A 15,886-nucleotide genomic window follows, 5' to 3' on the forward strand; every position below is an offset into this window, starting at 1 on the left:
TCTTTTTATTTCTTTATTTTTCATTTAAAAGTCTTACAAAATTTATCAAGACAGAGAAAGAGCACGAAGATACATTTTAATTGATCGTGTTAAAAGAAATACCGGGTCTCTGGCAGGCTGTAGACTCTTTTTAGCATTAATGATGCAGTCCAACCAGGCAAAACAGAGACATGTAAAATAAGAAGGAAACTGATATTTTTTACAAATTTCGTCCAAATATTCAGTAGTGTGCAAAAGTCTATAGCCATTCCTCATATTCCATTTCCACATCGCCAGACCTTCTTATATTTTCTTGTAATTCTTTATCACCCTAGTATCCCTAGTTTAAATTAAATTCAGTTTTATTTCTATAGGATCATATCATAACAGCAGTCGCCTCAACATGCTTTATACTGTAACACAATAATTTTTCATTTGATTAAATGCGGCCATGCTAGTACAACAAACAACTGCAATGCTATTATGGGGGTATGCTATGTTTCATCCATTTTCATTTTACTTCATTATTTTTTAGATGTGCTGAATTTATTGAGCTAAAAAATAATTCAAAAAGCAGACGCTGTTGTTTTTTTTTCTCATATTATTACTGGAATCGTAACCCTAAAACTCAATTTTAGAGCCTCGATCACTTGAGGAATTTGGATGCTGGATGATTCCTAAATGGTTTGTGTCAGTAAGCATACACCCCTGTATGTTTCCAGCATGTTTGAAATGTTTCCAAGTATTAAGACCATCACGGCTGGGTAGCTGAATGTTATCCAAGGTCAATAACTTTCAATGATAATCCTCTGTCAAATATGTATTTTGGCCAGAGGAGAGCAGTTCACTCTTCATGAGTTGGCAGGCTGCAGCTGCTATGTGAAACTCTCAGTACGGCCAATTTTTCAGGTAGTGGACCCTGAAATTACACAAAAAACAAACAGTTATGCAAACACAAGAGTGGAGTTTATTCTGCGTACATGTTCTTCAAGTCTTGGACTCACAATACAAAACTTTAAACTGAAAGTAATTTGTTCTTTCAACAATAGTTATTCTAAAATGCAACAAATGCCTTTTGAAAGACAAGGTTGCAAAAGTAAAGACAGTCATCTTCTGTAATAATGATTAAAAATAAGACGAAGATATTTAAATAATAGCTTGAACATGCACAGAATTTGGAAATGCACTCGGGCAGTGGGAAGAATACTTTGTCCTCAGTCGAATGGATGTTAAGGAACGTGCTGCACCTCACACACAATAGGCTTAACAAAAAACAACATTCCCATCAAAGAGCTATTGTTACTTGAGTTTTAAAAAAGCAAGAAAAATTCTGACGTCCCATTTACTTCTGGTTTTTAGTTCATAAAGGCGTGAATAACAGAAAACCATCCAAACCAGCTGTTCAGTGTCATTTAACAGTATTTTAACTGGGAAATCAATAAATGCAGTCATACAGTATTCCTAGGTTTGGGTGTAGTGAGCTGCATATAATCACAGGAACCCAGAATGTCATTAGCTGGTGCCACTGGCTCTCACCTGCGTATGTAAAACACTGTCAGCGTCATTTACAGTAAGTAGTCCGAGTCCTGAGGGCGTTTTATCGGGTTATCTTATCTAATTATTATCTTTCAGCAGTCACTTTACTTAACCTGACACTTCTGCGCAGAATAGTGTGTAATCTGTTTCTAACCACTCATAGCATTGCCGGGGACCACGTTAGGCCGTGTAGAACTTGATTAAATTTGTGAGTACAGTTTCTTTAGCAAAATTCCTTTGGCCATTTATTTCAGGGAATTAACTGCAATGTACTCATCTTTCACTGCCTCACTATTTTTATATTCAAAGTATTCAAAAGGTATGTGGACAATTTTTTATGCAAGGAACGCTACTGTCTATAGCACTGTCTTAGTCTACCTAAACCTGTATCACACAGGTTTGTGGCATTTACTATAAATGGGCTCTTTTCACTCATTTCATAATGTCAGAGCTCATCATGTGAAGGTCATGTTGCATTTCTGGAGTAGTTTGCACTTCATGTGCTCATGTGGTGATGCTGCTCGGAAGGACCCTGCAGTGTCAAGTAGTTTTAAATGAATCCTCGACCAACTAAAAGAATATGCTTTTTTTTTTTTGTCCCGTTTGGATCTTTAGCCATCAGAATTGTTGTCTTAAGGCCAAGAAAGATGCCAAGCGGATTTACTTTACCAAGTGGATCATCGTGGCCTTGGGTCCATTTGATTGACCTTTATTATAATTATGTATTTATTTTATTTTATTTTCAGTTGATACAGACGGGACAGACATGACTGGGGGATAGGACAGGGAGAAAGAATGAAAGAAAGAGAGGGAGAGAAAGAAAGAAAAACAGAGGGGAGAAGAGACGGCGAGAAAGGGGGGGAAGGAAGAAAGAAAAACAAACAAAACACTTGGATCACCTGAATGGAGAAAAAAAAACAGAAGAGAAAACAAACAAAAAAGAGCAACATAATAAATACAGCACCATCACAATAAACTAGCTAGCAGTAGATAACAGTAGATACTAAATATTAAACGCTATTGTGCAGCACGCAAGATAGACAGCACACAATGTGCTTTGAGGCAGCAGCCAAGAAAGCTGTAGTCCGCGTCTGTGAACACCTGTGTGTACACCTGTGTGTACACCTGTGTGGATCAGCACGCTTGTATTCCAAAGGTTTCTCCATGTAACGATCTGCTAGGGAGTGTGGGGAGCCATAGCCCCGTCCTCCAGGGTATGAAGCAGGTATGGAGGAGATCCAGGCCCCAGATATCCAGAGGCCCCAGAGTACAAGGACCCGAGGAGGACCACCAAAGGGGGGGAACCGTGCCACCCTCCTGGGAAGAGCTGAGTTGAGCCCCAAACGAGAGGTCACCCAGCAGCCACGGAGCAGAGGCCAGAGGGGTTTGCAGTGGCGTGCCCGCGGGCTCTGCCGGCAGCCAGCTGTGCCAGAGAGGACTGAGCTTCAGGCCCAGAGGCCTGAGGGCATCCCACCCCCTGGAAGGGGCCCAGCCGGGCCACAGGCGCCAGGTCCCGCCAATCGGCCACCAAGAGTGAGCCGGTACATACATGAGCGCCCAGCCCCAGTCGACAAGAACCACCAACACACCAACGCCTGTGGGCATCAGCCACCGGCAGGGAGTGTGGTGAGGGGAGATAGGCCTCTGTACTTTAGAGGGCCTGAGATGTACCCAGAGAGGTTGAGTCTAAGACCCAACCTGACATATAGACACAGACGAACAGGCACACGCAGACACAAACGTGCATTCCCACCCCCATATACACAACCAAATACTCGGCACTCACCCAACGTGTAGACAGACACAAATAGACACTGCACAGACAGTCACACTCCCCAAACATACTCTATATCCCAGGTCCAGGTACCCCCGCCCCCAGAGGGGCAAGCCGCACCTAGACCCAGGAGATGTAACCCTTCTCTCTGGGGTGGAGGCAAGCGGACCACTTCCTTATCTGCAGTAGCAGGGAGGCCCCGCATCCCAGACCCCAGTCTGACGGCCAGCACCTCCTCCCAGCCCCCCAGCCCTGACGGCTGAAGACCTCAAACCTCCCTATGCCCGCTCATATATAGTGTTGCTGTGTGCTGTTCTAAAGTGCATTTAAAACTCAGGAGAGCATGGTACTAGCTTCCTCTCAGAGAGCAGCACGGCTCCTCCTGAAAACCCTTAGTGTCTAAATGCATTTAAAATTGAGGGTAGGGCACCAGCGCCAGAGGTGGGTTGGAGTACACCGACCATCCTCTGGATTGGATGCTGTAAAACGTGCCCACCCCCAAGGCCCTATATGTATGTGTTATGTGAGAGTGTGAGTAATGTGGATGTCTAGGTTGCAGAATAAAATTGAGGCACAGGCGGCCAGAAGGGGACAGAGGGGAAGTGCCTCCCCTGCACCCTGGTGACATACCTGCACCCCAAGCCCTGCGTGTGTGGATGGGTGTGGTAGAGCGGGAAGAGGGAGGTAGCTGAGGATGGGGAAGGAAGAAAGGGAGGGGCAAGCGGCCCGCTGACCCCAGTAGGCACCCCCACACTCTGGAACCCACCAGGGCAAGGGGGCCCAGGCCCATCCGGACCGGGGCCCGCAGCAGCAGCACCGCCCAGCCCCACAGAGTCCGGGGCAGCCCACCCAACTCCACCCCAGAGAAAACTGCACCCACCCCATCATCCAATCATCTCCCAAACTACACAAGACAATAGATGCCTAGGTTGAGTTCATTCTCCACCTCTCCTAAATCTCTCCCCCCCACCTGCAGAGTGAGCTCCTGTAGTGAGGAGACCACCTGCAAAGATATAACAGCCTCCCCACCAGTTAGAGAGCCCCCTAGTTGGGCCGATGCACCAGAGGTCCCCTGCACTGGGGCTGAGTCCCCCTGCACCCACCCGCCCACAGCCCCGGCGACACAACAACCAGAACCCAAGCCCCAAGGCCCAGCCAGCACCCCAGACCGGGGGCGGAGCACCCCCAGACCCCCAAGCCTCCACGCCCGTCCCGGACCCACCCAGGGGCAGCCAGGCTACCAGGCCAGTAACCGACGTCCGCCAGCACAGACCCTCCCCCATCTCAGAATATGCTATTTATGCTCAAACTACCCTTAATCATATATTTCGAAATACTTCAGAATATATTAAGTGTAAATCATTTTAGGTTAAATATCCACATGTTGGGCTGCAAATGCGCATGAGTTTCCACATTTACCACTCAGTGTGTGAGCAATTTAAATGGTACGGATACAATAGCACGCGCAATACACAAGGGCTTATGTGTCCTTGATTCAGATCTAATTGGAAAAATGGAGTGGAAAAGGCCCTGCAGGCTGCTAATATTTAAACAAATGTTGGTGTAGTGGCAGGTCATTTAGCTGCAAAGAAACTAGAATGAGTCACTAGGGATTAAACTGATAGCAATTTCAGGTATGTGGACACGTCGTACCGTTTGCACACACACAAAAAAATGCAAGGAATACAAAGTTGGTCATATGGCATATGTCAGCTGTAAGTGCTGCAGTTGACATATGGTGACACTGGTGCAGATATGTGGATTATTCAGATGTCATGGCCAGGAGCTTATTTAAACATTACTTTTATACATGAAGAGCTTAAATATGTATACTGACTCTTGTGATGCACTCAGGAAAGAATGATTCCAATATGTGGGGCATGATGGTCATTTTATTGTTAATCTTGTAAAATGAAACAACCGTATTCTAACGTATAGTAGATATAATATTTTTAAGAGTTCACATGATTTTTGAATTTGTTGTTTTCTTAATAATTCATAGCTAAACCCTGCTTGGCTACATGAGAACATATTCATCATGCCTTATGGGTTGTCATATTATCAAAGTAGAAACTATCATTAGAACAACACGTGCCCACCATGTAAGGTTACGACTGCTATCATTAACAATGCAAAGAAATGTCAGCCACCCAGAATACCAACCAGAAGAAGAGGCCCTCCGATGGTTTATTAGCAAGCATGACACGTAAAATGTCTGCAGTGTTTGTTTGCAAAGAAGAGTGGAGGAATATTTGACATTTGTGCTTGGAGCGACGTGTTATAATCTTCCCAACATTTACGCCTATGCACTCAGGAACATGGGATCCTATTAGCTCGGCTTCAGTGAGACTCCCCAGCTAATTCTGCTTTTTTTTTCTCTCTCTGAGTTAGTACTCCAGAGATCAGGTGCTCACATGGAAGAAAGGCACTTAGACAGATGACAAAGAAACAATAATATAATTGCTTTGAATGTTAAATCTGAATTGCAAAATTTCACTCGTGAATTTCGATGTTCTTTGTGTTAACACTGATTTTTAAGCAACCTGAATCAATAACAGGCCGCTGCATGGGCATGAAGTGCTCAGTAATTACAGAATGTTTGTGAAATGCAAGAATTGATGTTACAAGGTAATTAACGTAAAGGTTTATTATAAAATGACATAACGTTACATAATGTACGGCGCATATACTAACTCTGTGACAATTATACTGATTAAAAAAAGGTCGTTACAGTAAAATGTTGGCACACACTATTCAGATAATTCAAAAGGAATAAAGGCTCCGTAACACAATATTCAATTATAGGCCCATAGGCCAGCTGCCTCAGTGGACAAATAAATTGTTTCAGTGAGAAACTAATGCGTCTGGGAATAATGGTGGGTGCCCAGGATGATAATGTATACTAGTGTCTGTGTCTAAAACTTATGAATATTTTGTTACAGTATGCAATCAGAAACTTTACATTAATCATTCATAGTCCTTGTGGCCCATTATTTCTGCTATTAAATTATTAATGCCTTGAGCTGACTTTCTTCACATAATCAAGTACCTATTGTTGGCTGCTATACATTGCTCCTGTATATGCAGACAGGGCCATAAAATAAGCCACTGAATTACCATAGATACAACAGGCATACTTCGATAGATGTTCTCATCCCTTTGTTTGGTTTACGCTGCGGGAAAGAAGATGGTAAATATCATGTGGTGACCCAGCTTTGTGTCTTTTCTATCCCCTTTTCTCTCCCATCTCCCAAAACATCCATAAATATAGAGTTTTTCTTGGAACTGCTGGACAATTCTGAGAAGTCACTCAACAGTATGTTCACACGGACATACGGGAAGCTGTATATGCAGAACTCTGAAGTATTCCAGGACCTGTTCACTGAGCTAAAGCGCTACTACACGGGGGGCAACGTCAACTTGGAAGAGATGCTAAATGACTTCTGGTCCAGGCTGCTGGAACGCATGTTCCAGTTACTTAACTCCCAGTACCACTTTACAGATGACTACCTGGAGTGCGTCAGTAAATACACAGATCAGCTAAAGCCTTTTGGAGACATTCCCAGAAAACTTAAGGCCCAGGTCACCAGAGCATTCATCGCTGCAAGGACGTTCGTCCAGGGGTTAATGGTGGGCCGGGAGGTTGCCAACAGGGTCACTAAGGTGAGTTTAATTTTTTTTCTCATGGCTGCTTTGAGTGTGATGTTGCTTTGTGACTGTTTAGCACTGCTGGCTTTAGCTTTAATGCAATAAACATTAGAACATATCCTTTAACATGACAACTTTCTGTGGATATGTTTGATCCCCAGGTCGTTGCATGAGATTTAAATGCTTTGCAGCTGTTTAAGACATAGGCATAGACTTTATTTAATCCCACACTGGGGAAATCCACTTGTTACAGCAGCACAGGGGACACAAGGAAAAAGGGGATTATACATATATTAGAAAAACAATAAAAAACAGAAAAAAAAGTGTACAAAAAAAGCCAAAATACATGTACAGATGGTTACTATGGTTTTGTCATTATGCATCTTAAACAATTGCAAATGAATAATAGTTCATGCACAGACCGGATGTGGAGGGCAGTTTGAGACATTTTTCATAGATATATGTGGTGATGCAGACGGTTTGATATGCATTCATTATTTTACTCCTTCACAAAGAGCAAAGCTTTGCAAAAAGGGAAAATGTTAAAGCACAGGTCAGCTGAGATTTCATGTTGGAATTGTGTTTGCATTGTTCGTCTTTGCAGTTTGTATTTTGTCATGTTTTTTTTTGTTTGTTTGTTTGTTTTTCAGTGTGCATAAGTAAAAATTTGCTTCATTTCAATGTGACAGTTTATTTAAAACTAATTAGTGTTTCGTCTGAAATCTTAGTAGATTGGATTGTAAAATAAGTACAGTGGGGCAAAAAAGTATTTAGTCAGCCACCGATTGTGCAAGTTCCCCCACTTAAAATGATGACAGAGGTCAGTAATTTGCACCAGAGGTACACTTCAACTGTGAGAGACAGAATGTGAAAAAAAAAATCCATGAATCCACATGGTAGGATTTGTAAAGAATTTATTCGTAAATTAGGGTGGAAAATAAGTATTTGGTCACCTCAAACAAGGAAAATCTCTGGCTCTCACAGACCTGTAACGTCTTCTGTAAGAAGCTTTTCTGTCCCCCACTCGTTACCTGTATGAATGGCACCTGTTTGAACTCATCATCTGTATAAAAGACACCTGTCCACAGCCTCAAACAGTCAGACTCCAAACTCCGCCATGGCCAAGACCAAAGAGCTTTCGAAGGACACCAGGAAAAGTATTGTAGACCTGCACCAGACTGGGAAGAGTGAATCTACAATAGGCAAGCAGCTTGGTGTGAAAAAATCAACTGTGGGAGCAATCATCAGAAAATGGAAGACATACAAGACCACTGATAATCTCCCTCGATCTGGGGCTCCACGCAAGATCTCATCCCGTGGGGTCAAAATGATCATGAGAACGGTGAGCAAAGATCCCAGAACCACACGGGGGGACCTGGTGAATGACCTGCAGAGAGCTGGGACCAAAGTAACAAAGGTCACCATCAGTAACACACTACAACGGCAGGGAATCAAATCCCGCAGTGCCAGACGTGTTCCGCTGCTGAAGCCAGTGCATGTCCAGGCCCGTCTGAAGTTTGCCAGAGAGCACATGGATGATACAGCAGAGGATTGGGAGAATGTCATGTGGTCAGATGAAACCAAAGTAGAACTTTTTGGTATAAACTCAACTCGTCGTGTTTGGAGGAAGAAGAATACTGAGTTGCATCCCAAGAACACCATACCTACTGTGAAGCATGGGGGTGGAAACATCATGCTATGGGGCTGTTTTTCTGCCAAGGGGACAGGACGACTGATCCGTGTTAAGGACAGAATGAATGGGGCCATGTATCGTGAGATTTTGGCCAAAACCTCCTTCCATCAGTGAGAACTTTGAAGATGAAACGAGGCTGGGTCTTCCAACATGACAATGATCCAAAACACACCGCCCGGGCAACAAAGGAGTGGCTCCGTAAGAAGCATTTGAATGTCCTGGAGTGGCCTAGCCAGTCTCCAGACCTCAACCCCATAGAAAAATCTGTGGTGGGAGTTGAAAGTCCGTGTTGCTCGGCGACAGCCCCAAAACATCACTGCTCTCGAGAAGATCTGCATGGAGGAATGGGCCAAAATACCAGCTACTGTGTGTGCAAACCTGGTAAAGACCTATAGTAAACGTTTGACCTCTGTTATTGCCAACAAAGGTTATGTTACAAAGTATTGAGTTGTATTTTTGTTATTGACCAAATACTTATTTTCCACCCTGATTTACGAATAAATTCTTTACAAATCCTACCATGTGGATTCATGGATTTTTTTTTCACATTCTGTCTCTCACAGTTGAAGTGTACCTCTGGTGCAAATTACTGACCTCTGTCATCATTTTAGGTGGGGGAACTTGCACAATCGGTGGCTGACTAAATACTTTTTTTGCCCCACTGTATATTTAAGACTGTTATCAAATCCTGAAGATTTCAAATGTTTTTTTTCAAAGGCTTAGAGGATACGTTTTCTAATTCCACGGTTAACACAGAAAGTTATGCAACAGTTTTTAGTGGACATCAAAACTATGAGATATGATATAACCGCAGCTGTTTGCAGATTGGCACGATTCAAACACCGGTATTAATGATCCGACTTGAGTTATTTACATTTGGATTCCATCATTCAGTTTAAAGGAGAGTGGGCTTCTGAAAACTGTGGAAATAGATGTGGAAGGTGGGGGCTGAGAGAGCTTAATTAAACAGTTTCATTTTGAAGCCAGTTTCTTCTAGTTATAGTCATCATCAGCTTTTGATTCTGTTGGTTTACAATTTATAAAACACAAAAAAACGCATTCTGGATGATTTGTGAGCATGAGATTAAAAGGCACGCTCTAAAGAAAATACTTTTTATATACTCTAAACACGTAACACCTTTAAGGCTTACTGAAACAGATTTGTCCTTAAAATAGAAACTAAATTTTTAGTTTCTGCTATTTTGCAGAGGCCTTAAAAGATTTAATTAAATGACTGAGAAATCATAACAATAATTTTAGTCTGGAAAGTGCTCGCCCTTCCAAAAGTAATATTCTTCACCTGCTTTTAGACATAAATCATATCAAACTAGATGCTCATAAGTTCAAACATTAAGTTTTAAAAATGTCTTCAGAGTTCAGCAGCGATTCGATTCGTTTCCTTTTTAGCTTAAAGCTCGCCGTGCCTTTCAATTTGACAAGGGAGAGAAACTGTAAGAAGAGCAAAGAAGAAGAAAGTGGATGCAAGAGTGGCAGGGCAAAAAAAAGAAATGATCTGTGCAGTTCACTTTTATGTTGGAGGCTTAACTCCCTGTGTAAAGTTGAGACAGATCATAGAGTGTGAACACAAGTGAATGCATTAAATTTATATTAGAACTTTGGTCTGTGACTGCATAAAAAGTAATGTTTAGACAAAAGCCTACACAGTCAACCTTCACCTATGGTAATATTTCACCTAAGTTATCTGTTTCACTGTGAAGAGCAATTTTTAGGGTATTTAGTTGCATCTTTTTCATAACTTGGATGACACTCAGATCTACTGCTGCAAAAAATGACAGGGAAATTGGTGCACTAATGTTTCTTAAGTACAGTGAATACTCGAAATGCTGATGCTTTTCAGAAATACAATGTGAACAGCAAGCTAGAATACAGTAGGCTATTTTTCTTTGGCAGTTAAGCTAAGCTGGAGTTTGACTTTCTTTGCATAAGTGAAATCATGTTGCTTCAAGTCCCACAACATCATTTCAGTCATCTCACAAAAACTAGGACTAATATATTGTAAGGTTTATTCAAATCCTTACTTTAGATAATTACAGCACAGTACTGTAATGTTCTTTAAAATAATTTTAAAAAGTGTTGTAGTCGATGCACTGCAGAGTTTCATGCTGACAAATAGAGCTGCCAGCAGTTCACTGTAATTCAGCAGGAAGCTTTGTTACAGTGTACACCGTATTACGACTTATAAGAAGTCACATCATACTTAACCACAAGAAATGGTTACATTGAAACTCACTGTCTAATTTCTTCATATTTTTTCATTAGATCAAAAACCAAATCATCCCTTAATTTATATTTTACCTTTGAACTTCTACCATCAGTGTGATGTACAATCAGTTTCCCCCAGTGCCCCACCCTATACTTGCACTATTTCACAGGATTGTGAATTTTCCACCTCAGTATTATGTACATATTAAAGTGCTATGTCATATTCTGCTGCCGTGTATAATCCCTAAAGAGCTGGTCATTTTTAATGCTCATAATGTCTTTTAGCTTACTACTGAGCTAGTCACCATTCCCTTAGTGGCATAGCCATTTCAGAGGAAGAGTTAAAATGAGCACATCTATACATCTGTCCTAGGCCCAAATGGCACCGCCACTCTGGATCAAATCCCATATTCCCTTCTTCCTCATCAATTATGAAGCGGCGCCTGGAAACACTGTGGCATTGCTGAAGGCTGTCAGGCCAGTGAACAACCGAAGAAGTCGAGGTGAAAAGTTGTTTGACATGACAAATCACCTTGACCTGAGATTCACCCTCAGTGCCATGCTGTTTTCAGTGGCACTGCACACATGCATCTCCTTACCGCACACTGTTAGAGTAAATAGCAATGTAAAACTTCTTGGGTTTAAGCACACTATTGCATCCCGTTCAATTGTAGATCCACAAGGATCCGAGACTTTTTATATGCTTTATGGCAGAATGCAGTTTTGTTTTTTGAGTTACTACTGCAATTACTACAGCTTCATAAATCAGTGTTTGGTCATTTGGCAGTGTGTTTTATTAGCAGACCATTTGCGAACAAATAGTGTTGAAAAATACCTCAGAGCTAGACTGCAGTGACAAACACACCATCTGTCACGAAGGTAGAATTCTGTGCTCTGATTCTGCTGTAAGTTTACTTAAAATTATTCTGAGGAGAAGCAAAAGTCAGCATTACTTTACAGTAAATACTTTTTTTACAGAATAAATGATAAATCGGTGCATATGTACGTATAAAGATAGTTTAGTGAAATGAAAATTTATAAACTTTTTATTGTCCCTGATGGATTGGCATCATCGAGATTGTGCTCAATTTCATCATTCTAGCTTGTCCAGTTGACAAAAGAGTCTCACTACAAACTCTATTTACAGGCGGTCTTAGACGATGGAGTCTTTTCACTTGCCATTGATTTTTTTTCTTTTTTTTTCACACATGTGCTTTACAGGTTGCTAGTGAAAGATCATTAGACCAACAGGTTTGTCAGGGACATTGCAAACAAACGGCGAAATAAATCGTCTGTTGCTACAGGTTTTGAGTCTCATTTATATGTAAAGTGCCGCACGCTGCAAATGATGCTTAGTGGGTAACTCTAACAACACTGGGGCTTAAATTCAAATATACAAACTGATCATTAAATGTTTAAAACTCGAGGTTGTAGAATGGAAAAACACGCTTTGTCCATGTGATGCCTGCCTTCAACCAGCTGTCTGTTTAATTTTCCATGTTACTTTGCATCCGGATTTTGCTCCAATACGATGAGCCGTAAATATTTACAGCTAATACACAGTGCTGTATGGTGTAAAGTCAGAGCAGGAGAGATATCACGCCATAAAATGAGATTGCACTAGACTTGCACTGAACAGTTTCCTGGACCTCGATCCTGGATTAAGAGCAGAATCCCTTTGGATTACAGTTTATGATGACCATTAGGAGTTTTATCCTTGCGGTACTTAAAACACAGTCCAACTACATTAAGACCTACTCAAAGAAGATTGTAGGGATTTGGAATTTTTGAACGGTTTAAAGTTCAGGCATTTAAAGCACTTATCACTCACTCTGCATACGCATGGGAAGCCGGCCTAGTCCGTGGTGCACTTTTGCTCACGATGATGGAAGGAAGTAGGGTATTTTGTAGAGAGGGATTTGTTTTCCCTGATGGCTTATGCTGCCACGGTGATCTCATTATACACTCATTTCCGACCACGAACTGTCAGATAATTTCACATTAAGCTCCGAGGCAGTTTCTAATCTTTACACAACATTTACCTTAGATTAATCCTCTGCCAGATTTCTTTGCTGACACGTGAGAAATATCATCATCAGTTCCATGTGCTTTCCATACGTGCTCATGTTTTGTTTGTCTGCTTTTTGAACTCGCTGCCCTACATTACTTTTAACGAATGCATTCAACATTCAGCAAAAAAAGACAGAAACACAAGCACATATTCACTGCTGACACACAGGTTAATATGTGCTTGTTTGAATTTAAACAGTCCTACTAATCAGATAGCATTTTCATTCACTTACAGAAAATGATGCCAGTCATTTTACATGTTTTCACTTTTGTTGTTCTAATCGCAGTTAGCACATTCATTTAGCTGTTGTGCAAATCACTGCCGTGTCTAAAATATGCACCAGCTGTACTTCTATACATACTAGTGGTCAGCAAAGTTGTGTTAACAGAGTTAGTTCTAAGAAAAAAAGGTCAAGTACAGTACTGTCATTTAATCTGCACACAGACAAACGGATATGTTTCTTTTTATAACATACTACATTATAAAGCCCTGAGATTTGTTTTTCTTTTCTGACTGATGCCTGTATGATGTGTGTGATATATAATGGCAAAACAGGCCACTTTTAGAACTAAACCATTTTCACACCATGAATACTAACTTTTGAGTATAAACTTAATGTCTACTTTATTAGTTAAGCCTTACTTGGAGAAATGCCTTAATTCTTCATGTCATAGGTTCAACACAATGCTGGAAACATTCATCAGTGATTTTGGTCCATGTCATACTGACATGATAGCATAACACAGTTCCTGCAGATTGGTCGGCTGCACAGCTATGATGCAAATTTCCTGTTCCACCACATCCCAAAGGTGCTCTATTGGATTGAGATCTGGTGACTGCCGAGGTCATTTGAGCACAGTGAACTCATTGGGTTATGTTCAAGAAACCAGTTTGAGGCGATTTGAGCTTTGTGACGTGGTGTGTTATCTTGCTGGAAGCAGCCATCAGAAGATAGTACACTACAATCATAAAGGAATGGATACGGTCACCAAGAATATGCACGTAGGCTATGTTGTTTGAATGAAATTTGGTACTAACGAGGACAAAGTGCTTCAAGAAAATATCCCACACGCCATCACACCACTACTACCACCAACACCACTGCCCTAAACTGTTGATACAAAGTATTATGATCCTAAGCTATCATGTTTTTTAATCCAAATTCTGACCCTACCAGCAAGATGTCACAGGACAAAATGAGACTCATCAGTGCAGACCAATTTTTATGATCCAATTTTGGTCCATGTGAATTGCAGGCTCAACGTCCAATTCTCAGCTAACAAGCATGACTGCTGTGGTCTTCTGCTGCCCATCTGCTTCAGCATGTAACATGTTGTGCATTCAGACATGCTTTTCTGCATACCCTCATTTTAATGAGCGGTTATTTTAGTTACTTTTGCCTTCCTATCAGCTCAAATCAGTGTGGCCATTTTCTTCTAACCTCTGACATCAGCAAAGCATTTTCTTCCAGGTAACTGCCGTTCATTAGATTGTCTCTTTTTGGACCAGCCTCTGTAAACACTAGAGATGGTGGAGGAGACTCACAACTACATCAGCAGTTTCTGAAATACTCAAACCAGCATGTGTGGGACTGCCAACCATCTCACATTCATAGTCACAAAAATCACCTTCTTCCCTTTTCTGATGCTCAGGCCATTTGAGTACAGTGAACATACATGTTCAAGAAACCAGTTTGAGATGATTTGAACATCAGCTGACATCAGAAGATGGCTGCTTCCAGCAGATAGGCGGGATGGGCGTGGTCAGCAACAATACTTAGTTAGGCTTTGGTGTTTAATTGGTCATCTTCATCATGTCTATTTTCAAACGAGTTGCTATCATGTGACTGGCTCATCATGTGAAAAAAGTCGCTGGGTTATCTCTTAGTTAGTAGTCTCTTAGTAGTTTGATGATGTTGTTCTGTATATACGCGTGCTATTGGAGTTTGGACCACTTCAGACATGTTTCATCCCACAGGTCATGGGCTGTAGAAGTACAAATGACTTTAATGCTAGTATGATCATTTTTATATTCATCGGCCAAATAGCAATTTCAGGGCAAGCTAGTTCACATTCGAAAGTATATAAAGAGAATTCATTCACACACATCAAACAAGCTGAAAACAGAAATATAACAATGTTACAAAGTAACTGTTTTGCTGGAACAAAACAGTTACTTTTATTATGTGTATTATATCTAGGACCCCCTGGGAATGTGGTTGGACATTTTTCATTCATTTCTCACATTTGCAGACAAAACAATTAGCCAATTAAGAGAACAAAAACAACTGCCTGATAGAAAACAATAATGACTCCGATTCTTAATTGAAAAGGAAATTGCCATAGAGGAAATAAGTTCATGTAATCACACCTCAAAAGAGATGCACATAATGCGAACTGCAGTATGCTTTGACACTGCAGACAATGCCAGTGGAGCTGGTTGTGTTTTTACAGATTGCGTTAGCAATTAAAGATGTATCACTTCTAGCTGAAGATACAAAATGCCTTAATTTGATTAAGAAAATGTGACTGCGTTCATGTGATTTTGTAGTTCAGCGTCTTTACTTGTAATTAATATGTTGCAAAACCAAACAGTGAACGAGAGCAGTCTGACAGCAGATTCTGCTCAGGGCAGATTAAGTGACCTGCTTCGTGAGCGAGTGTCCATGTTTCTTAGCCGAGGCCCACACAGATACAGATGCACCAGACGGACTTCCTCTCTCACTCTCTCTCTCTCATGCATGATCCCTCCTCTCTCGCTCTCTGTCTGTCTCCTTCTCTCTTGCTGGCTCACAGCTCACACAGCTTGCCGGGGATAAGGCCTCAGCCACAGTGCTGTGACGGCAGATGGCAACTGGCTCAAAAGGGTTGGCACGTCATCGGGAAATGTGCTGCACCAAAGATGTCCTTTTTAATTAAAAGATTTTGATCTGTAGTGAACTGCAGAATGTTGGAAAAAAATG

General features: G+C 41.4%; 1 protein-coding gene across 2 annotated transcripts in view; it reads left to right on the plus strand.

Moving 5' to 3' along the window:
• gpc6a (glypican 6a) overlaps window positions 1-15,886 on the plus strand; it is a 191,964-nt gene that overhangs the window by 72,713 nt on the left and 103,365 nt on the right. For both annotated transcript variants that reach the window (XM_085403116.1, XM_085403125.1), the window contains exon 3: window positions 6,561-6,952. In XM_085403116.1, the coding sequence (XP_085259242.1) occupies window positions 6,561-6,952 (392 nt within the window). The remainder of the gene's footprint in view (window positions 1-6,560; window positions 6,953-15,886) is intronic.

Source organism: Rhamphochromis longiceps, linkage group LG1, assembly GCF_057381845.1.
Source record: "Rhamphochromis longiceps isolate RC_006_pf linkage group LG1, R_longiceps_female_GT1.1, whole genome shotgun sequence".
Taxonomy (NCBI): domain Eukaryota; kingdom Metazoa; phylum Chordata; class Actinopteri; order Cichliformes; family Cichlidae; genus Rhamphochromis; species Rhamphochromis longiceps.